The sequence below is a fragment of the Megascapheus bottae genome, chromosome 15 (assembly GCF_031878675.1).
Source record: "Megascapheus bottae isolate mThoBot1 chromosome 15, mThoBot2.hap1, whole genome shotgun sequence".
NCBI lineage: Eukaryota > Metazoa > Chordata > Mammalia > Rodentia > Geomyidae > Megascapheus > Megascapheus bottae.
In genome coordinates this window covers 59,261,297-59,284,483 of record NC_143523.1, presented here as the reverse complement: position 1 = coordinate 59,284,483, position 23,187 = coordinate 59,261,297, and the positions used below count along the sequence as shown (strand labels likewise).

Below are 23,187 nucleotides of genomic sequence, written 5' to 3'. Positions count from 1 at the left end.
TGGGGGAACTGACAGGTATAGGATTCTATTTGAGTTCCCACACTAAAAGCATGAAGACTCAACAGATCTCTCTAGGTCACACTAGGCAGAGAAGTTAAGAGAATTGCCAGTTGTAGGTTTCGATCACTCAGCCCCAGTCTGCCAATGTTTAAGCTGAGTCCAGGGAGCATGCCTTTCATCTTTGTACCCCTTGAACTGAGGCCAGTGACTGGCCCAGAGCAAACACAGTGCCCACAAATACATGAATTGGTGGCTCATGTCAGTTAATACTACTCACACAGGGCCCAGGAGTTTGGCCTAGCGGTTAAAGTGCTTGCCTAGCATGCACAAAGACCCGGGTTCGATTCCTCGGTATCCCACATACACAACCAAGCCGGAAGTGCCAGAGACGAGACTGCAACAAGCGACAGAGAGCGAAAGCAAGCAAGCGGAGCCCAACCGAGTGGTGGCCGGAGCGAGCGGGGCCAGAGCGAGCAGGGCCGGAGCGTGTGGGAGCGAGCCGAGCCAGAGCGAGCGGGGCCAGAGCGAGAAGGGGCCGGAGCGAGCGGGGCCAGGAGCGTGAGGGAGCGAGCCTGGCCGGAGCGAGCCTGGCCGGAGCGAGCGGGGCCAGAGCGAGCGGGGGCCAGAGCGAGCGGGGCCGGAGCGAGGGGCCAGAAAGAGAAGGGGGCCAAAAAAAAAAAAAAAATACTACTCACACAAGAGGCAATGACAATTTGAAGCCCAGCCCAGGCAAAAATATTTCCAATTAGCCAGGAAAAGTGGCTAAAGTGGCAGAATACTAGCCTTGAACAAAAAATGCTATGAAACAGATCCTAGGCCCTGAATTCAAGTCCTGTGACCACAAGCATGGGTAAACACACACACACACACACACACACACACAATCAAAAAAAAAAAGGAAAAGAAAAAGAATGGAGCTAACAGTAGGAAACAGTGTGGCTTGAGAACATAGCAAGAAAGATAACACAGAGCCATCCCCAGAGCTAGAAAGACAGGCTAGACACCACTTCTCCATACCTAAATCCTAGTGGAGAATGGTAAGTCTTCATGCAAAAATGTTCACTGAGCCCCTAAGACATACTCTGTCTCAAAGAAATAGCAAATGAATATTTGAGGGGGGAAAAAGTGATGAGGTCAGAATTTGTTAATTCTCTTCCTATAAAAATACATCAGTTTAGGTTGGGGAATGTGGCCTAGTGGGAGAGTGCTTGCCTAGCATGCACAAAGCTCTGCATTCCATTCCTTGGTACCACATACACAGAAAATGCTGCAAGTGGCCCTGTGGCTCAAGTGGCAGTGTGCTGTCCAAGGACAGTGCCCAGGCCCTGAGTTCAAGCCTGAGGACTGGTAACAAACAAACAAACAAAAACCCCCATCAGTTTAGACCTCACCTCATCCCCAAATTCCAGACATAACACATCAACCTTACACTTAAAATAAGGGGCCAGGAGTGTGGCCTAGTGGTAGAGTACCTACATAGCATGCAGAAAGCCCTAGGTTTGATTCCTTAGTACCACATACACAGAAAAAGCCAGAAGTGGTGCTGTGGCGAAAGCAGAAGTGCACTAGTTTTGAGAAAGCCCAAGGGCAGAGCCCTGAGTTCAGTCCCCAGGACTGGCCAAACAAACAAACAAATGAAATAAGTGGGTATGTGGCTCACACTTATATCCTGGTTACTTAGGAGGCAGAGATATGAGTACCACTGTTTGAAGCCAGCCCATGCAGGAAAGTCTGTGTGACTCTTACCTCCAATAAACTACTCAAAAAAGCTGGAAGTGGTTCTTTGGCTTAAGTGGTAGAGAGTTAGCCTTGAGCTAAAGAAGCTCAGGGATAGTGCCCAGGCTAGGTTCAAAACTCAGGGCTGGCAAAACAAACCAACAAGCAAGAAAATAATAAAAACAAGTTACAGATGAACATTGAGGTTTGGTTTTGCCTGAGAAGCCTTCTATGTGAAGGTTCAGCAGCATGCAATGTGCAGGGCTTGGGGACACTCTCCTACTGGAGCAAGGCAGAGCATCTGAGCAAGTCCTTCTAGCCAGTGTCACACTCTGATGCCCATTCCCTCCAAAAAGCACAGGAGAAATGTTCAGATTCTAGCAGTGGCTTACTTGCTCTTCCCTGTAGACAAAGGGCTGATGGTACCCCCGGGCTTACAGAAAGAAGTGCAGGCCTCTCAATCTCATCTTCATAGTAGACATATTATACTGTCTTCCTCTCACCAGCAAAAATCCTCCATCCAGTATGCAGTCATAATAGTTAGTCAATGGGGAAGCCAACAGGCAAGAATCTACACAGCTCCCTTTCTTTCTCACTGTTGAAGAGAGCAAGAATGTCACTCGATGTGTGTGTGTGTGTGTGTGTGTGTGTGTGTGTGTGTGTGTGTGTGTGTGTGTTCCAGTGCTCAGTGCTGTGGCTTGAACTCTGGGCCTGGGTGCTGTTCCTTAGCTTTCTGACTCAAAGGATGGTGATCTACCACTGGAGCCACACTTCCACTTCTGCTTTTGGTAGGTTAACTGGAGAAAAGGCTCTTATAATCTTTCCTGCCGAGGCTGGCTTCAAACCACATCAGATCTCAGCTTCTGGATCAGCTGGAGTTCTAGGCGTGTAGCAGGGGGACACCAGCTCTAACTTAACTTTTTGCTCCAGGAATATTCTGGAAAAGGACAGCTTCGACAGACAGCTTTCAGAGCATCATGTGGCACAGTAGGCTCACATGGCCTTCTTTTTACATAACAGCTTGGGAAGATTCATCCTACAAGTTGCTGTAGCTAGTAAGAATCGATAATTCTTTCAGAAGTAAGTGGATTCAAGCCACTAAAAACAAGTCACTGAGAATGAAGGAGTTACAAAGCCCTCACCTAAAAATCTGAAATTTGCCCTGGCACTGATGGCTCATGCCTGTAATCCTAGGTACTCAGTAGGCTGAGATCTGAGAATTGGGGTTTGAAGTCAGCCAGGGCAAGAAAGGCCATGAGACTCTTATTTACAATTAACTACCCCCTAAACCTGAAGTAGAACTGTGACTCAAGCAAAAAAGCTCAGGGTCAGTGCCCAAGCCCTGAGTTCAAACCCAGGACCCACAAACACAAAAATTTGAATTCCAAAATCCCCCCAAAACTTTTGAGCAACAACACGACGCTGCAAGTGGCAAATTCTACACCTGAACATGTCATATATCCCACTTAAAATGCAGATGTACCAAAAATATTTTATAAAATAACCTTTAGGTGATGTGGGTAAAGGTGCATAAAACACCAATAAGTTTTGTATTTAGACTTGGGTCTCATACTCAAGTTGTAAGTTTTGTCAAAAGGTGACCACATGGTTCCAACAGAACAGTTTATTGGGGAGAGAACAAACTGGCTGCCCGTGAGATGGAAGCATGCAGAGAAGAGAAAAGAGAGAGGAAGGAAGAGGGAGGGACTTGTAGTTGAGAGGGATCATACAGGGAAAGACAGGAAGGAGTGCCCCTAGTGGGATGCAGAAGCCATCTTAAGAGGCTGGGGAAGCTCTCCTTGTGCAAAGGAGGAATGGTTGGAGCACTTGAGGATGTGACCGCAGTGGGCAGGCAAGAAGTGACCTCAGAGTCTGGGGTCCTTTGCTGACTAACGGACAGGTAATTACTGGTTTTAGGCAAAAGATTTCTGGTAGGGTAGGGGGTGGGGTAGGAGCTGTTCTCCCAGGCAGACCTAACACAAGTGATTGCCTTATATAAATCAGTGGCACAGCATGTGCTTAGCATACACAAAGTTCTGGGCTCAAGCTTCAGCACACACAAAAAAGAGATTTATTTTCTCCCCCTGGGCCTGGAACTCTGGTTCTGGGTGCTGTCTTTAAGCATTTTTGCTGTAGGCTGGCATTTTGTCACTTGAGCTACAGCATTACTTCTGGCTTGTTCTGTGATTAACTGAAGAGTCTCACACCTGACTTTGAACTTTTACCCTCAGATTTCAGTCTTCTGAGTAGCTAAGATTACAGGCATGTGCCACTCACATCAGACTAAGAATTTTTTTTGTTTTGGTCAGTTGCAGGGCTGGGCCTGGGCACTGTCCCTGAACTCTTCAGCTCAAGACTACTGTCCTATCCCTTGAGCCAAGTGCCATTTCCAGTTTCCTAGTGACTAACTGGAGATAAGAGTCTCAAGGTCTTTAGTGTCTGGGCTGGCTTTGAACCATGATCCTCAGATTTCAGCCTCCTGAGTAGCTAGAATTACAGGTGTGAGCCACCATGCCCAGCAAGAAAATATTATGGATAACAAATATCTCAAAATCTGAAGAAGAAAAAAAAGAAAAAGGAAAAGAAAGAAATCCAAAACATTTCTGGCCTCAAGTATTTCAGATAAGGGATACTACACCTGTACCAGACACAGAGGACAAAGGAGATGACATAGCCTCTGTTCTACCTATTAGATACCTGAAGGATTGATTTGCACCTTGTTCCTCCAGATCAAGCGAAATACCAGGTGCATACTCACCAGCTAGACTGCTGACCAGTTATTCCCACCTTACTGTAGCTGAAAGTTCCCTGACCCAGGAGCAGCATTCCATTCTGGGCAGAGCCCAGGGCAAGAGCCCTCGGGCCCCCAGAGACCAGAGCCTGCTTATTTCCTGTTTCTTTTTTATGACCAATTATAAGCCCAACCCCAACCCCACCTCCTGGCACAACCTTGGTTCCTCTCGACAGGTTGCCTGTCCCTTGCTGTTCTCAATAAATAGTCCTCACCTCTTGAAAATCAAGTCCAGCCTGTTCCTTTTTTGCTTTTCCTAACAATCCATATAAGAATGACAAGAGTAGACCCCTTTCATAACACTTCTCGAAGCAGATTCCTTAACCTCTGGGCAATTGTTAGCTTACTGGAAAAATGGACTAGAATACAGAGCAACATAACTATTTTCTGGTCAACTTTTAATATTTTTGATATTCCCTGAGTATCAAGGGTGTTTTTATTTCTCAGTAGGTACCCACTAGTCTATTTTTCCAGCTGAGTTAAGTCTGAAATTCAGTTAGGCAAGATTAAAATATTAACTAGGGATGTGGCTGGCAGTTGAACCCAGTGTGTCTGATTTAAACATTTTATGCACTTTCTATGACTGGATCCCACTTCCTCAAATTGTTATTGTACATTCATGTGAGATAGAAACTGAAAATGAGTGTTATTAGAAACTTAAGATTTCTAAACTTCATAAAGAGGGTGTAAAAATAGGAAATAAGACTCCCATGAAAGAAAATAAAAAGGTGCTGTTAAATGTCTCAGAATAGCTGGGTGCTTGTGACTGATGCCTGCAATCCCAGCCAGTCAGGAGGCTGAGATCTGAGGATCCCAGTTTGAAGTCAGCCCAGGCAAGAAAAGTCCGTGAGAATCTTATCTCCTCCAATGGTGGAAATGGAACTATGGCAAGTGGAAGAGCGCTATCCCTGAGCAAAAAATAAAAAATAAATAAAGGACAGAACCCAGAACCTATGCATGCCCCAGGACTGGTACATGCCTGCACATGCAAACAAACATAATCTCAGAATAGATATGCATGTTAATTAAATATTTGCTTTTGTGTCTCCTACCTTTCTTTCTCTTTTGCAGAAGGCCTTTTACTTCACTGTCCCAAGGATGGGATATGTAGGGACATCATTTGCAAGTTCACTCCTGAAAATCTCACAGGAGAGGCAGTTAGTAGCTGGTCGTATCCCTAACCCTGGACAGAAAGGAGGGCTGGATCTCAGCTTCCATGTTCTGGACTATAGCACCGGTGGACTTCTCATTGTACTAATGGTTTCTCTACCATGATTGGAATCTGCTTTGTTCTCATAACTCAACGTTGCTCCCATGGCCCACTGATCACCTTCCCCTGATCATTCCCTGGACCCTTCTTCCCCAGGAATCCTCACAGGAATCTTATCAGAATCCCCATCCTTGAGCTATTCTAAGCCAAACTCCCCCCTGGCCTTGTCTAGAAGTGCAGAACTGTCTGCTGTGGCTACAAAGACATCACAAATCCAAAAACAAAACAAAACCTCTCATGCTGGACTATACTTTAGTCCTAAGCCCTGCGCCCCTCACCCCCAGTATCTCTGACTCTATTCAATGCTACTTGGTTACCCTTTTCAGCCATGACTGAATCCTGACCTGTTCTGTTGAGGCCTTCATCATCCCCTTTCTTTTGACTGTTTGCTCTTTTCTAATATATCATAAGAATTAGCTCATACTGTTCATGAAGCACTGTTCGATTAGTCTTGCGACTAAGAAGGAAAAGAGTACAGGGATGGAAAAGGGAAGAAATGAAATATAGCCATAAATGTTTAACTGAAACAGAGTTTAGATTCTAGTATCAATGAAATCGAAGCCAGACTTCTCTGAGTTTGGGACCTGATTAAAAATCTTAGTTAAATACTGTAAAGCACCTCATCAAAGACAAGGGACTAATTTCTTAGTTCAAATCCCATTATCTACCGCCCCCACACATTTTTTTTCCCCCTGCCAGTGAGGACAAGTTCAGACCCATTACATAAGCTCCTTAAGAAGAAGATTTGACCTTTAATGGCTTTTCCAGGGTGTAAACTAGAACTTCTACAGCACGGTTAGGACTACTTTGAAAAATCTATATGAGATTTCACCATTAAAGTCTATGAAATTAACATGGCCTTTAGTTTAATCACCTCGCCAAAGACATGGTTATTTATTTATTGCCAATTTTCTTTTTCTTTTTTTTTGTTTTTCTTTTTTGTTGGTTGTGGGGCTTGAATGCAGGGCTACTTTGAGCCATAGCACCACTTCTGGTTTTCATGTAGTTAATTGGGATGGGGGTCTCATGGACATTCTTGGTTAGACTGGGCTTGACTAGAAATACTCAGATCTGAGCTTCCTGAGTAGCTACGATTAGAGGTGTGAGCCACCACCAGCACCTGGCTGTTGTGTTTTAAATGGACACAAACGTGAATATCAGATTTAAACTGAGCCTCCACTGAGTCTAACCCTAACATTTCTCACCTCATGCAGCTCTCCTTATATTTTATGTGTTCCATACAGATGTACTTACAGCACATGCTCATATATACATGTATGGATGTATGCATATAAAATACAGATGATGTGGGAGGTCCTGACAAATGATTTATTAATGAAAACATCAATTAGATAACTTCTGAATAGCACAGAAACTTCAATATGTACAAATCAGCATGAAGTTTCCAGATGCCAAACTTTGGTTATAGAAATATGCCTCAAGCACCACAGTACAACATTGATCCTAATTTAAAAAGAAGAAAATCTCAAGAAAACAACAACAAAAAGAAACCCTCAATTCTCTTTATAGCATATGAGGAAAACTTTTTGTTCTCCATTTCATTTTATCTTGATGAGTTCCCAAAACATTGTCAATAAAAATGGACAAAGCTGATGACTCAAGGGAGCTAGTTCTGAAAATTATTCATCTTAAATAGGTGACAGTTTTAACTGAGGATTTTGTTATGAATATTTACGGTTAATTTTCAAAAATCAAACAATGAAAGCCTACCAAAAGGGGTGAAAGGCCCACAGGGAGATTTGTGGTATACTCCATTGCAGAGATTCCTGCATTTTACCTTCTTCCCAGGCTCATCAGTGTCTACTAACTGCAGAAGCAATTAGCATAGTATACAGACAGGAAGAGATGTGGCAGCTGAACACAACCTTTTGTAAGGTTTCACAAGAACTTAATCAAATCAAAGAATGACGATTGAAACCCATGACAATGGAAAGAAAATGTATGTAAACCCAACTAGATCAGAATGGAGGGAGCATATGACAACTGCATGTGTGCAGAGGGATCACACCCCTGATTACAAATGTGGATTATATACATGCTTGTAACAACTGCAATTAGCCTGTGAGCCACCAGACAACTCCAGCAGGATGTCTCAAAGAGATGAAGGCTGTTCTATTTATTTTCTCGTCATGTTCCTGTCCTTTGTCCAGGCTGGTCAGCTATCTCCTCAGATGAGTCCGCAGCATGATATATGAATGGATAAAGCTTAGTGTCTGGTCCTGGGGTAGAACAGTTTCTGCATTCTTCGCTGTAATATCGTAATAATAGCTTGTACACTTCTCCTAAAGGGTAAAAGGCCAGAACGGTTTCAGTTAAGATTTGGACATGAAAAAACTTCAAAAAGGCCATTAAGTTTTATCTTAATCTAAATACAACAGGCTTGGATTCAGCTTTTGAAAATGTAGCATGAGGGGCCGGGAGTTAGGCCTAGTGGTAGAGTGCTTGCCTAGCATGCACAAAGACCCGAGTTGGATTCCTAGGTACGACATACATAGAAAAAAGCTGGAAGTGGTACTGTGGCTCAAGTGGTAGAGCTCTAGTCCTGAGAAAGCCCAAGGACAGTGCTCAGGCCCTGAGTTCAAGGCCCAGGGCTGGCCAAAAAAAAAAAAAAAGTAACATATTTCATATGTCTAGGAGGCTTTCCTAACAAAAACATTTTTTTTGGGGGGGGGTAAGTCCTGGGGCTCAAGGTTAGCGCTCTACCACTTGGGCCACAGCACCACTTCTGACTTTTTCTGTATATGTGGTAGCCAGAATCAAATCCAGGGCTTCCTGCACACTAGGCAAGCATTCTACCATTAGGCCACACTCCCAGCCCATGACAGGAACATTTTAAGAACATTTTAGAGAAAATACTTAGATAACAATCACAGCAGGTTATACGTGGAACATGGTTTATGGATTCCACCAGAGTGATCCCAGGTATGAGCACAACGCATTCCGACGGATGTGACAAACAGTTCTCAGGCTTGAAACTACTTCATACATGTCCTCTAAATGCTCCTTCCTTCCTTCCTTCCTTCCTTCCTTCCTTCCTTCCTTCCTTCCTTCCTTCCTTCCTTCCTTCCTTCCTTCCTTCCTTCTCTTTTTGTAGTAGATTGGAACACAGGATTTCTCTCATGTGAAACAGGTGCTCTACTGAACTATACTATACTCCATAGTCCCCCTTTTAGTTTTTTTATTCAAAAACATAAAAAGAAACATTTTCTGCAGCTTTTTTATAAACCCATTTTTATTTTTTTCTTGGTGCCAGTCCTGGGGCTTGAAATCAGGGCTTGGGCACTGTCCCTGAATTGTTTTGCTCAAGGCTAGCACTACCAGTTAAGCCACAGCTTTATTTCTGGCTTCCTAGTGGTTAACTGGAGATAAGAGTCTCATGGACTTTCTTGCCACACTGGCTTCAAATTATGATCCTCAGCTCCCAGCCTCCTGAGGAGCTACAATGACAAATGTGAGCTACTGGCACCCAGTTTTCTTTTTCTTTTGTAAAGATGGTGTCTCACTATGTTGACCAGGTTAGCTAGAAATGACAATTCTCTTGCCTCAGACTCCCAAGTAGCTGGAATTACAGGAATGCACACTGGTGCCCTGCTAGACCATACTTTATAAGCTGACATATGTTTTCAACAGCATGGATGAAATTCTGCCAGGAAAGAAGACTGTACAGACACTTCCCCTGGGAGCTCTTTCCTCCCTATTGCAAGGTGCACACTTGTTTCTTCTTACCTACTGTGATCCACCCAGATTAAGTATTCCTCCTAAATGGTATACAATCCATCTAGATAATAAGTGTCAAGACTGTCTTCTACTTACCAACAGTCAGTTTCCTCTCAGTAAGGAAAGTGTGCATGCTGTAAATGTCTCTCATCAATTCTGAGTCCCCAAAGGTGAAATAAACCACATCTCGTTCAGCTGCAGCCGCTGCCAGTATCTGTATTAAGGCTGTAAGCAGAGAAGAGGCAGAGCTTTGTCCTGACATTTCCCATCCAGACACCTTTCAGCTGGCTATGTTGTAGCTGGTGTGCTACAGCTTTATCCTGGATTAAAGATTTATAGACCTGATACACATTATTAGTCAAGGTGGACACAAGATGGGCATAAACCAGCCAGTGCGTAACTCCTCAGGAAGGCTGCTGAGAATATCGTTAGAGTACATAATTCCTACATATGTTTCTGGCCCACACAAAAAAGGAAAATATATTTGAAGTAGCAAACCAAGGTGCTAATGTGGTATTTACATTCACTGCTATTATTCCGAACTAATTAATCTTGATTTAATAACTTTGTCTTATTACAGTCACTAGCCTTTTGCATCAGATCACATTTAAGGCGGTCCTTACACTTCCAGCAATCTCCCAGCAAGATTCTCAAACCTGCCACAGTGAATCAATGTTACTGAGGACTCTGGTGCACTAAAAGAGCCATTCCATTTACATGGCTAGCTTCTACATTTACATGGCTACATTCTAATCTACACATCAAAGCTCAAATCACTGGGCCTGAAGTATACACCACAAATTAAGTTCCTTTATAGTCTTAATTGTGATTGGTAGAAATTGTTATTTTTAGGGGCTGGGAGTTTGGCCTAGTGGTAGAGTGCTTGCCCAGCACACAGGAAGACCGGGGTCTGATTCTTCAGTACCACATACATAGAAAGAGGCCAGAAATGGTGCTATGGCTCAAATGGTAGAGTCCTAGTCTTGAGAAAGCTCAAGGACAATGCCCAAGCCCTGAGTTCAAGCCCAAGGAATAGAAAAAAATTAAATTAAATTTTAATTTTTTTAATTATTAAAAAGGTGATGAGGGGCCAGGAGTTTGGCCTAGTGGAAGAGTGCTTGCCTAGCATGCACGAAGACCCGGGTTCGATTCCTTGGTACCACATACTTAGAAAAAGCCAGAAGTGGTGCTGAGACTCAAGTGGTAGAGCTCTAGCCTTGAGAAAAAGCCAAGGACAGTGCTCAGGCCCTGAGCTTAAGCCCAGGACTGGCGAAAAAAAAAGGGTGATGTGTAGAGGGGTTAGTTTCATAAATAAGGTACTTTTTGAGGACAATGCTAAGATTATTTTGAACAATAAAAAATGAACGTATTACAATAAATGTTCTTTTGCTCCTACATGTCTCTTATAACAAGAGAAAACAGAAATAAAATTAAATTATGAAAGATACTCTTTTATAGTTATTTTTGAAAGCATTTCAGACAGCACTTTGTTTACATATTCAAGAAATAAGATTGAGGGGCCAGGAGTTTGGCTTAGTGGTAGAGTGCTTGCCTAGCATGCATGAAGACCCGGGTTTGGTTCCTTGGTACCACATACATAGAAAAAAGCCGGAAGTGGTGCTGAGGCTCAAGTGGTAGAGCTCTAGCCTTGAGAAATCTCAAAGACAGTGCTCAGGCCCTGAGCTCAAGCTCAGGACTGGCAAAAAAAGAAAGAAGATATAGGGTAACTATCTAGAATTAAAAGTAAATTAAAATATGCCTACTTATAGTTTAAATGCAAGTGAAGAAAAGGAAAAAGACAAAGAGGGAAATAAATAATCTGAGTAAACATCTACAGACAGCACCACTAGGTATAGTTTTACTAAGGCAGATGGCACCAACAAGGCAGGTGAAATCACTAACTCCGTCAATCTCATATTAAGGAAAACAGTATACAAACTCAAAGAAGACTATTTTCTCCAACATGTCAAGTAATAGAAGACAAAGGTTGTGGCAATACTCCAGATTCAAAGGAGGTTAAATGATAGAACAGGTAAATACTGGATCTGACCCCAGACCCTAAGCTGAAGGACAAGTGAGGCAGAGCTTTATTAGGTTATCTGACATAAAAGAATTAAGAGTAGATAAAATACCAATACAAAGTTATGAATTTAACAATTATGATTTTTTAAGTAAAATAACCCTTTCTCTTAGGACTATGCATTGATACATTTAGCAAAGTATACAGGAGAACTCTCTCTCTCTCTATATATATATATGTATATATATGGACTGCATTATTTTTATTTTTGGAAAATTCTAAATTATCTTTGGATAACTTAGTTATGCAGCAAAGAGAAAAGGCTTTTAATTAGCAAAATTTGGTATAGTTGAATACTCCCCAAACTTGGGAATCAATCTATGGTATTATAATAGATGTGAGATTCTAAAATATCAAAGTATGTTCTAATTTCCAAACTAATATTTATGGAGCACCCTCAACCTGGGAGGTACCATGACTAAGCCTCATTAATCTCAGAATGTAGAAAGTAATTAGTTTCAAAATCAAGCTAAGTTTTAATTAAAACTGCTCATCCAACTTATACATATATTAAAACTTCAGTATATTCAATTTTAAAAGGTCCTCAATTAACCTAAACTACATATAAAAATGGAAACTAATGAATTGTCACCTTTACTTTCTAAGAGATAATTGCCTTATCTTTTAGTGAAAATGAAAATTTAGCTCTAAGTGTTTCCTATTAAAAATAGTTAAGGGGCTGGGAGTTTGGCTAGTGGTAGAGTGCTTGCCTAGCATGCATGAAGACCTGGGGTTCAATACCTAGGTACCAAATACAAAGAAAAAAATAAAAGCCAGAAGTGGTGCTGTGGCTTAAGTGGTAGAGCTCTAGCCTTGAGAAAACCCAAGGCAGTGCTCAGGCTCTGAGCCCAAGCCCAGGACTGGAAAAAAATTAAAAAATTAAATAAAAATAAAAATAGTTAAGAGTAGCCGGGCGCCGGTGGCTCAACCTACAATCCTAGCTACTTAGGAGGCAGAGATCTGAGGAATACAGTTAGAAGCCATCTTGGTCAGGAAAGTCTGTAAGACTCGTCTCTAATTAATCATGGAAAAAGCCAGAAGTGACACTGTGGCTCAAGTGGTAGAGCACTAGTTTTGGGCAAAAGGAGCCCAGGGACAGCTCTACGATCAGAAAAAAAAGTTGAGAGTCAAAAGAAAATTCCTTTTGGTTCTATTTCCAATTGACTAGAGTATTAGTCATTTGCCATTTATGAGGATAAAGTATTAATAAAAATAGTTACAGCTTGTTTCCATGTAGAATTTGATTTTAAGAACACCTTCCAGACAAGCTCTTAAAGTTAAGCTTGGTAATAACTACTGAACAGAGACTGGAACCTCCAATTCACAAGACCCCTCATCTCTTCTTTTTTGTTTTCTTCTTGTTAGTGCTACACTCAGCCCACACAGGACACCTGTGACTTCACCCTGGTTTCTGTTCAAGTTACACCATTCCACAGCAGTTTAGATGAATTAGGACCAGGATGCAGGAGACCCTTGGTTACTCCTCCATTCCTGCTAGCTCTTTTTAGCTAGTTGCTTCCATTTAATTCTCTTGGCCCCATTTTTCTCAAGTATACAACGAGGGAGTTGAACGAATAATTCCTGAAGACTCCTTCAGAGATGAGGATTCCATAGTCTGATTTCCTCTCTGATTTAGATGTTAGACCCAAATGAAATACCCAGGTAGACAAATTAATCTCAATACCAAATACAGCAGCAAACACTGATAAAAGATCATTTTAAATAGCATCGTCCACAGACTTCACTGTGACACCCCAAGATCTTTGAAAATCTAGTGAATTATGACTCATGATTTCAGTGAACTCTCTTGCACCATGCTAGATGGAAATGAATGACAAATATAATGGGGTATGTGGATGAGTTCCAAGTCTGATAAAAAATCTAACTTCAAGTACAAATAGGTGCCAAAATAATCACTTAAATTAATCTGTGGGGAGCTTGGTTTTAATTTTCTTTTTGGCAGCAATTTTAATCTATGAGGAAAATATTAATAAGACGAGAAAAATAATTTACAGGTTCCCATTGCAACAACTAAACCAGGAAAAAATTGTGTAAAGTATGGCTACTCATACTTCATGTGAGGTATAAACCCATCAGCATGTGTGGTTAGTACTCCAAACCAACACAGAGCACTTACAGCAATGTGAACACACTTGTAAGTTTCATAAGCACCAACCCATGACTTACAAGATTAACTAATTTAATACTTATAGAAACAGAGTAATGATTAACATTAGCTCTATTCTGAGAATAAGGAAATTTAGGTATCAAAAGGATAACTAACTTGTCTAAGGTCACCTAGCCAGTGTGCAGAGTTGAGATTTGAATCCTGGCATGTCTCAAGGTCATATGATCTCACCCATTCTGCTTCTGGATTGTGTGCCAAGTCATTTGTTCAAAGACAATTCTACCATTATTTCTGAAGTGGCAACTCCCATATCTAGATCAAGACCCAATATGGATTCAAATAACAAAAGCACAGATAGTTGTTTCAATCCTGATTTGACTTTTGCTACTAGCATTTGCTATCTGTGTGATTTTAGGCTGACTATCTGCCTCTCTGTTTCAGTTATGTCACTTATAAGAGGAAAATAGAGCTTTTACAATAGCTTGCTGTGTGCATATACAGGTAAAGAATGTTTTCAGTATATCCTCTGAACACAGAATGCACTCAATATGTAACGACAACAATAAACACAGTGGTTTTTGAGAAAGACAGGACCAACTCAGACACAGCTAATGTCTCTTTGGACAGACTCATTAGCCTGTCTGCCAACCTTGGCTTCCCATTCTTACAAATAGGGCTGTAAAACCAAAAGGTAACAATACAAAAAGAAAATGTAGTGACTCTTACACCTGATCATCACCAATTACAGCTTCCTCAAACCACTTATTGAAAACAAATACTCACTCCAGACATCCCTGACTGCACTTTATCATATAAGACCACACTCTTAAGTAAGCACGGGGACACAAAAAGGCAGCACAGGAATGTTAAGTAAGGAGACTCTTACTCTCAGTAAGAAGGATGCAAAGTCCTGATACCTATGGTAGACAAAAAGGGGGGAGGGGTTATTGCACAGTGTGTCTGGTGTCCCACTTCCATACCCATAATCCTCTATGAGCCTCCAAGTGACAAGGCCAGCCATGGCATGGCAGGCAATGAATTACTGGCATTACCTAGGTTTTAGAGTTTCCAAGATTAATGCCTTGTCTAAAGTTTAGCCATCTTGATTCTAAGATAGCAAAGTAATTAGTAAAGTAAGATAGCAAAGCAATTAGTTATGCTGCATTTAAGTGGACAAAAAGGTTAGAAAGAAAATGAATTTAAGCAGAGCGCTGGTGGCTCATGCCTGTAATCCTAGCTACTCAGGAGGCTGAGATCTGAGGATCTCAATTCAAAATAAGCCTGGGCCTAAAAGTACCAGACTCATCTCCAATTAACTGCCAGAAAACAGGAAGTGGGTTTGTTGATCAAATGATAGATTGCTGAGCTAGGTTAGAGTTGAAGAGTGTGTGGAGTGTCCAGGCCCAGACCAGCAAAAACAAAACAACAACAAACCCAACACAGTACAATTTCTTTCTTTTCTTTTCTCTCTCTTTTTTTTTTTTTGCATCTCCTGGGGGTTGAACTAAGGGCCTCTGTGCATTGTCCTCGAGCACCTTTTACTCAAGGCTAGCATTTTGCCACCTGAACCACAGCACCACTTCTGGCTTTTTCTGTGTATGTGGTACAGAAGAATTGAACCCATCCTACCATTCATACTAGGCCACACTCCTGGCCCAAACTTTTACAGAAAATATGGAAATCTAGTAGAATCTTCTCAGTCTCATTTAGGATTTGTCTAATGTCTACTGACTTATGATCATTTGGTCCCAGGGAAGGGGAAGTATCCCAAACCCATCCAGGTAGATTGTTTCCATGTGCTTTTGAACCCAGGCACCCTATTCCTTTAGTAATGGGCTGTATCTATTTGATTTGAGGTCCGGCCATACACAGAAGGACTAGCTGATGGGAACAAGAGAATATAGAGAGAAACAGACACCACCACACTGAAGGGAAGGAACAACTTCTGCTGATCTCTTCGTCATCCCTGAGGCCAACTCTATGCTGATAATTCCCTTCCAGGCAAAAGGGAATTCATAAAGTTTCCATAGTGTTTTCTGCTTAAATCCTGTCCATGCCTGTATTAATGGAGATGGAGCTCATGGCTGTGTGGATGCTAAACACTCAACAAGTACTCTACCACTGAGCTACATCCCTAGCCCTGGAAAGGATAGTTAACTCTGGGGTGGAGGCTCAGAGGAGCAAAAAGAACTAAAATATACAAAGCCTCAGATTAATGAAAGGCACACAAGAAGCTCCTGAACAGATTTGTTAATCAGAAATATGTTGAGCGTATTTTATTTGCAGGTCATTTTTAAGAACCCAGGGTAGGGAAGAGGTATAGAAAACAATGTACAGGATACAATACCAAAATATCCTTTAATTAGAATAAGCTAGCAATGGCATCTCTTACAGTTTAGATAATATCCTATGGAGATATAAAAAATGGTAAAGGAAATACAAAAAGTGAACAGATAAAATCAGAAGAAAGTAAATCTTACACAAATGGAGTAACAGCTAAAGCCTTCAAAAACAATCTTTTTTTGGGGGGGTGGGGTAGGGGTGGGAGTTGGTCATGGAACTTGAACTCTGGGCCTGGGCACTGTCCTTGAGCTCTTTAGCTCAAGGCTAGCCCTACCCTTCTTAAGTCACAGTGCCACTTCGGGTTTTCTGGTGATTAACTGGAGATTAATTGGACTTTTTAGTGCCCAGGCTGGCTTTGAACCACGATCCTCAGCTTTCAGTCTCCTGAGTAGCTAGGATTACAGGCATGAGCTAGAAACAATCTTTTTAAGTATCAACCTTGTCTTTTCACCAAGATGGTGCTAAAAGAGAAGGGGGCTCCTGCCCCCCCTAAAGCTGAAACCAAGGAAAAGGCTTTGAAAGCCAAGAAGGCAGTGCTGCAAGGCTTCCACAGTCACAAAAAGAAGATATGCACTTCACCCACCTTCCAGTGGCCCAAGACCCTTGGCCAAATATTCTTGGAAGAGTGTTCTGAGGAGAAACAAGCTTGACCACTATGCGATCATCAAGTTCCCCCTGACCACCGACTTAAGACAACAACAGCACACTTGTGTTCACTGTGGATGTCAATGTCAACAAGTATCAAATCAAACAGGGTGTCAGGCTCTATGACATTGATGTGGCTAAGGTCAATACCCTGATCAGGCCTGATGGAGAGAAGAAGGCATATGTTCGAGTGGTTCCTGATTAAATATACATCTTTTCCCACTTAAAAAAAAGTATCAACTTGGCTATCATAGCTATTTAAATCATACAGAGAAACTAAAAAACAGAAATATCATCTACAGTAATGTTATAAGTCAGAGCACAATTTATCTATTTATTTTTAAAAACCATGTATATAAGATTATCTCCTGAATACTTCCTGTACTTGGTGTACAAGGCAGGAGGCCACCTGAAAAGCCGGGTGCGGTGGCTCACTCCTGTAATTACAACTACTCAGGAGACTGACATCTGAAGATCATAGTTCAAAGACAGCCGGGACACTAAAGTTCACGGGACTCTTCAGTTAATCACTGAAGAGTTCAGAGACAGCACCCAGGCCCAGAGTTCATACACCATGACCAAAAAAAAAAAAAAAAAAAAAAAAAAAAAAGATGTAGAAAAACAGGGGGAAAAGTTGCTTCTATTTTAACAATAAAGAAGAGTGATTAATATACAAGATTACAAAGTACAATTAAGCTCCTTCTTTGAAAGAAGCTAGAAAAAATAAGTAGCCACATACAAATGAGAAAGATTAAATCAGTTAAAACAATTTTCTTGTGTGCGTGCATGTGTGTGTGTTTACTACTCTACCACTTGAACCACAAATCCACTTTTTGCCTTTGGGTAGTTAATTGGAAGAAAGCATCTAACAAACTTTCCTGCTTGGGCTACTTTCATACCTCCATCCTCAGATCTCTGGTTTCTGAGTAGCTAGAATTACAGGTGTAAGCCACCAGTGCCCAGTAAAACTAACCCTTTTTTTTTTTGGCCAGTCCTGGGGCTTAAGCTTGGGACCTGGGCACTTTCCTTGGCTAGTGCTCTGTCACTTGAGCCTCAGCACTTGTGGCTTTTTCTCTGCATATGACACTGAGGAATCGAACATAGGGCTTCATGTATGCTAGGCAAGCACTGTGCCATAGTCCACGTTCCTGTCCAAAACTAACCAAACTTTTAAATCTGAATGCAAAAAAGGGAGTCACTTTGGGATATCAATGCTCCTTAACTTCTAGTGAGGTTATGTCTAGATAAATGCATAGTTAGTTGGAAATATGGAAAATGTAAAGTGCATTTAATCATCTAACTTTTTCAGCATAACACACTGCACTTCCATCGGGATCTGAGGACTATGAGTGGAAGCTGCCCAGCATTATTTGATCTTGGGGGAAAAAAAATGAAAGTTCCTTTTTGGAAGTACGGTTTCTATAACTTTTTTCTTTTTGTCTGATCCTGGGGCTTAAAATTAGAGCCTGGGTACTGTCCTTGAACTTCTTTGCTCAAGGCTAAGCACTTTACTATCAAGAACCACATCTCTACTTCTGGCTTTTTGGTAGTTTCCTGCCCTAGCTGGCTTCAAACAATAACCCTCAATTCTCAATCTCCTAAGTAGCTAGGATTACAGATGTGAGCCACCCACACCTGGTTAAGTACTGCTTTATCACCATCACAAAGAACTGCTTCCACCCACAAAGCCCCTACCTAAAGATATTTCAAAGTCAAAAGCACTCATGTCCATTAGAGGGCTCAGAAAGACTGAGAACCTCAATGGTGACACAAAAGTACAAAAGCAATCTACAAATTCAGTGCCATAGCAAAAGGAATTCTCTTCATCCATTCCTCACAAAATTGGAAAGTCACTCAAAAAAAAAAAAAAAGACTGTATAGCAAAAGTAATTTGAAGTAAAAAGAACATTTGCTAGAGGTATCATAATAGCAGACTTCAAATTATACTGGTACCATGTACAGAAACAAACCTGAAGACCAATGAAACAATATAGAAAATCTAGGAATAAAACCACATGCGACAGCCAACTTGTTTTTACAAAGGAGGAAAAGAAACCAAAAAACGGAGAAAAGACAGTATCTTCAACAAATGGGCAAACTGAGTATCTACCTGCTGGAAACTGAGACTGGGCAACTAGCTCATATCCTCAGCTCAGTTGCTTCAAGGACAATGGGATCACTTGAGCAACAGCTCTACTTCTAGCTTTTTGCTCATTAATCGAAGAGGAGTCTTTCAGAGTTGTCTGTCTGAGCTGCTTTTGAACAATGATCCTCAGATCTCAGTCTGAGTAGTTAGAATTACAACTGTAAGCCACCAACACCTGGCTTACAGACGTTCTTTAAAAACAACAAACAAATCATGACAGATCTACTGAAGGATCTTGTAACTACCTGTAATATTTTCATTATCCAAGCAAATGGGAGGAGAGAGTTGTCCAAGAATAATTCTAAGGTTTAAAATCTCAGTAATTGAAAAAATGAATCGCACAATTGAAATTTTTGACTACTATACATGATGATAGCTATCACAGCAAACAAGCTTCCTGTCTTTTAAGCCACAAAGAGGAGGACAGAAATGAACACATTTATAAAGCTTTCCACAGTGTCCAGCACAAATAGGCTTACAGCAGACCTGGTTTTTGGATTGATGACATGAATCCAGCCATTCATTTTACTTAAGAGAAAAACAGAAAGGGGGCTGGGGTGGAGAAAGGAATTATTTGTCAGAAGATCAATAAGCCCAGAGTGAAGAAGAGGTTTCCTCATAAAAACTTTGGATGATAATGAATTTCATAAAACTACTTCTATATACTTCAAAAAATAATGAAAAAATGCAATTTTTGTTTTCAACAAGAAGAAATTATTTCAAATAAGGGGGCAGTGAAGGTTTTGCTTAACATATTGACTTAGTAAAATTAAAAAATGCACTCTTCAAAAAAGGTAGCTGCACAATGAGCATTTCTTAATGTACAAACAATTATTATTAGAGAATCATCAACTATTCCTAAAGAGATATATGAATAGAAGGCATGATAAAGCAATTCACAAAACAAAAATATGATTGTTGAAAACTGGAAAGATCCACAGACCTTGTCTTGATGAGTTTGATAGAAGGATGGCATAAATTCATGCAGGCCTTTAGGGCAATTTATAACCAAATACAAAGGACAAGTTGTACCAAAATATAAAGGACACATATTCTTGAGTCATTCATCTTACTCCTAGAAAGTTATCCTAATAAGGTAACTGTATATAACTTAAATAGAATTATATACTATATACTATAGTACCGCTTACAGAGGAAATACACTAACTGTCCCTGAACAGAGTATTTGTGAAAAAAATATATAATAATAAAAAAAATACACACACACACAATAGAATACAATGTCACCAATAAAAATGCTGGCAGTAAAGTCACATTTATAAAGTGTTGAGATTTGTGGGGTGTGTGTGCATGTACCCATGTCATGGTCCTGGGGCTTGAACTCAGGGCTTGGGCACACTGCCCCTGACTTTTGTGCTCAAGATTCCGGCTCTACCACTTGAGCTACAACTACTTTTTCTGTGGTTAACTGAAGTTTCATAGACATTCCCACTCTGCGTTTTCAAAAGAAATACAAAAGATACCTTTTGTGTGTAGGGGGTGGGGGTAGTGAAGCACTCTTAGGGCTTTAACTCAGGGCCTGGGCATTATTAACTTTTTTTTTTTTTGCTCATTTGAGTCACTGTCCCATTTCTGGATTTTTGTGATTAACTGGAGATTTTCAGGGACTTTTCCGCTTGGAGTAGCTTCCAACTCCAATGTCCACCTCCTGAGTACCTAGACAGATTTGGGTCACCAGTGCCAGGGCCAAAGATATCTTTTTTTTTTGGCCAATTCTGGGCTTGAGCACTGTCTTTGGGCTTTCCCAAAGCTAGAGCTCTACCAGTTGAGCCTCAGCACCATTTCCAGCTTTTTTCTATGTATGTGGTACTGAGGAATTGAACTTGGGTCTTTGTGCATGCTAGGCAAGCACTCTACCACTAGGCCAAACTCCCGGCCCAAAGGTATCATTTTTATAAAAACAACAAGGTTGGGCCAGGAGTTTGGCCTAGCAGGCAGAACTCACTTACAGAACATGTTGATATGAATAGGGATCAGCAGGGTTGTCAATGTTCTGCACTCCCTCCCAGATCTCACCTTATTTTTATCTTATTTTATCTTTATGTGATCTTAAGTATGGAGGTACAATGGGTCAATTCAGTCAGTTTCAAACCGAAGGGGTCATGAGAGCCTCACAGATTGGCCAGAAGGCCAGAAATACAGGTGACCTGGGATGCCCAAGCCTTTTGGCTGAAGCTTGAAGTGGAGGCAGTTGTAAAGAGAATTCTACTTGCTATAAGCTCTGCATTCATTTTCTCTGGGTAGTTGGTATTAAAATTATTACTGTGGCATCCACTGTTTGTGTTGAAACAGTACAGGTGAAATGAAATATAACCATACTAAGGAATGATATAATACTATTTTCTAAAAATTATATTTTGAAATGTAAAGCAAATGTTATAATGTGATAAAGGGCCAAAAGCTTTGTGGATTGGCTTTTGTGACTTTTTCCAATAACAAAACAATAAAAAATAAACATTGGTCTTTTATGGGCACCCAAATGCCCCTTTTTTGGTGCCATTCAGACAGCTCTCTCAAGCCATCTGTCCCACCTACCATGTTACTATCAGAGTACTCATCACTCTGTGCTGTGTTTGTCCTAAGTCTCTATTCTACCAAAGACCATCTCTCCTATTCAGCTTTACATCCTTAGTGCCAACCACAGAGCCCAACACAGCAGATGACCCATCTGTTTGGTGAGTAAATACGTCAGTAAAACTACTCTGCTCATAAAAACCACTCTAGGCCAGGCACTGGTGATTCATGCCTTGTAATCCTAGTTACTCAGGAGGCTGAGATCTGAAGATCATGGTTTGAAGGCAGGGAAGTCTAGGTGTGATATCTAATCTCTAATTATCCACACACACAAAAAAAGAAATAAAATAAAAATCAAAAGGTGAGTTGTGGCTCAAGTGTTCAAGTGCCCAACTTGATGAAAAAAGCTCAGGAACAGCATGCAGGCCTCGAGTTCAAGCTCGAAGAAGCAAATAAACAGCAACAAAACCGAAACCAACTTTGTTTTGAAACTTCTCAGGCATTTTGCACTCTTTTTCTACCTGACTTTTCTATATTCAGGAGAATAATGTTATCTGGTTCACCAAAATGTAAACAGCTTCTGCACACAAAACAATAAACATTGTTTAAACATAATAAGAATTAGATAGGATTTCCAACTCTTCTTCTTTCTTGGACTCTTGTCTTTTATAATGAAACATTAGAAACCTGGCTTGAAGGACTAAACATTTGCACTTCTGAACAATTCACTTACCTTTCAGTCTGGCATCACCCCCAAACGCACCACAGCCCCAGTTTCCCGTGGCCACAGCAGAAAGATGCTCTGAAGGAACTCCAGGTCGGACAAATCCACAGTAAGCCTGTAGGATAAAGGAAATATCATAGCATCTGAACAATCAGACACAAGCAGTACTGAAGTGTCCATTTATCAAGCTTATGTTCTTTCCTTCTTATTTTCTATTTCTTAGGGCCAATGTACAGGGGAAAAAAAGAGAAAAACCTAGGATTATCTTAAAAGAGAGGAAGAAACAATATTCATGGTCAACAGTTTGGACAAATCCAATCCTTTAAGACAATGCAAGTAAGAAGAAATGAGAATATGAGAAATATTTAAAGAACAATAGGTTCTTGATAAACAGGAACTAAAACTACCAGCAAAGACACTTAATAAAATACTTTAATTCAAAGGTTAATAACCACTAGTTTGTTTTTGTCAAGGGAGAGTAATTATTAGGCTTTCTTAACACGCATAGTTATTGGAATTAAACAATTACAATTTGCATTAAAATGTGCTTCCTACCACTGAAATGCTCAACAAAAATGAGCAACTATCTTCAAGAAGGATTTTTATACTTGATTGGGAAATAACTTTTTTTTTGTAACCAGGATTTTACCACCTTGCTCAGGCTGGTCAGGGACTCCTAATTCTCCTGTCTCCACTCTCCTGAGAATGAAACCTTATCCTAGAATTCTCCAGTTTCATAGCTCTCTTGTAAGCTACAGTATTTGAAAACTTGTCAGTAATACAAGTACAACATATCACAAGGATGTTGACTAAGTTTTTTATGAACAACTCATTGTGTCCACAAGTAGACTACAGTTGAAGGTCCCAGTTTCTGACAGCCAATTCTCTGCTGCTAGCTTTGCTGGTCTTTCTGCCTCCTAAAGGTTTTAAGCTTCCCCTTCCCACTCCAACAATTATAAAGAATTTACCTAACAAAGAGAAAGTAAAGGCCACTCAGGAGTCAGTAGAGGCACTTGAAAATCAGCTGTCCAACCTTTTCTTTATAAATATATTTTTCATCATCTTTAAGTA

General features: G+C 40.8%; 1 protein-coding gene across 2 annotated transcripts in view; it reads right to left on the bottom strand.

Moving 5' to 3' along the window:
* Positions 1 to 7,890: 7,890 nt before the first annotated feature.
* Positions 7,891 to 23,187, bottom strand: part of Parg (poly(ADP-ribose) glycohydrolase) — a 122,933-nt gene continuing 107,636 nt past the window's right edge. For both annotated transcript variants that reach the window (XM_090346811.1, XM_090346812.1), the window contains 3 exons: positions 22,126 to 22,231; positions 9,612 to 9,740; positions 7,891 to 8,080 (listed from right to left, as the gene is read on the bottom strand). In XM_090346811.1, the coding sequence (XP_090202937.1) occupies positions 7,926 to 8,080; positions 9,612 to 9,740; positions 22,126 to 22,231 (390 nt within the window). In that variant the 3' untranslated portion in view covers positions 7,891 to 7,925. The remainder of the gene's footprint in view (positions 8,081 to 9,611; positions 9,741 to 22,125; positions 22,232 to 23,187) is intronic.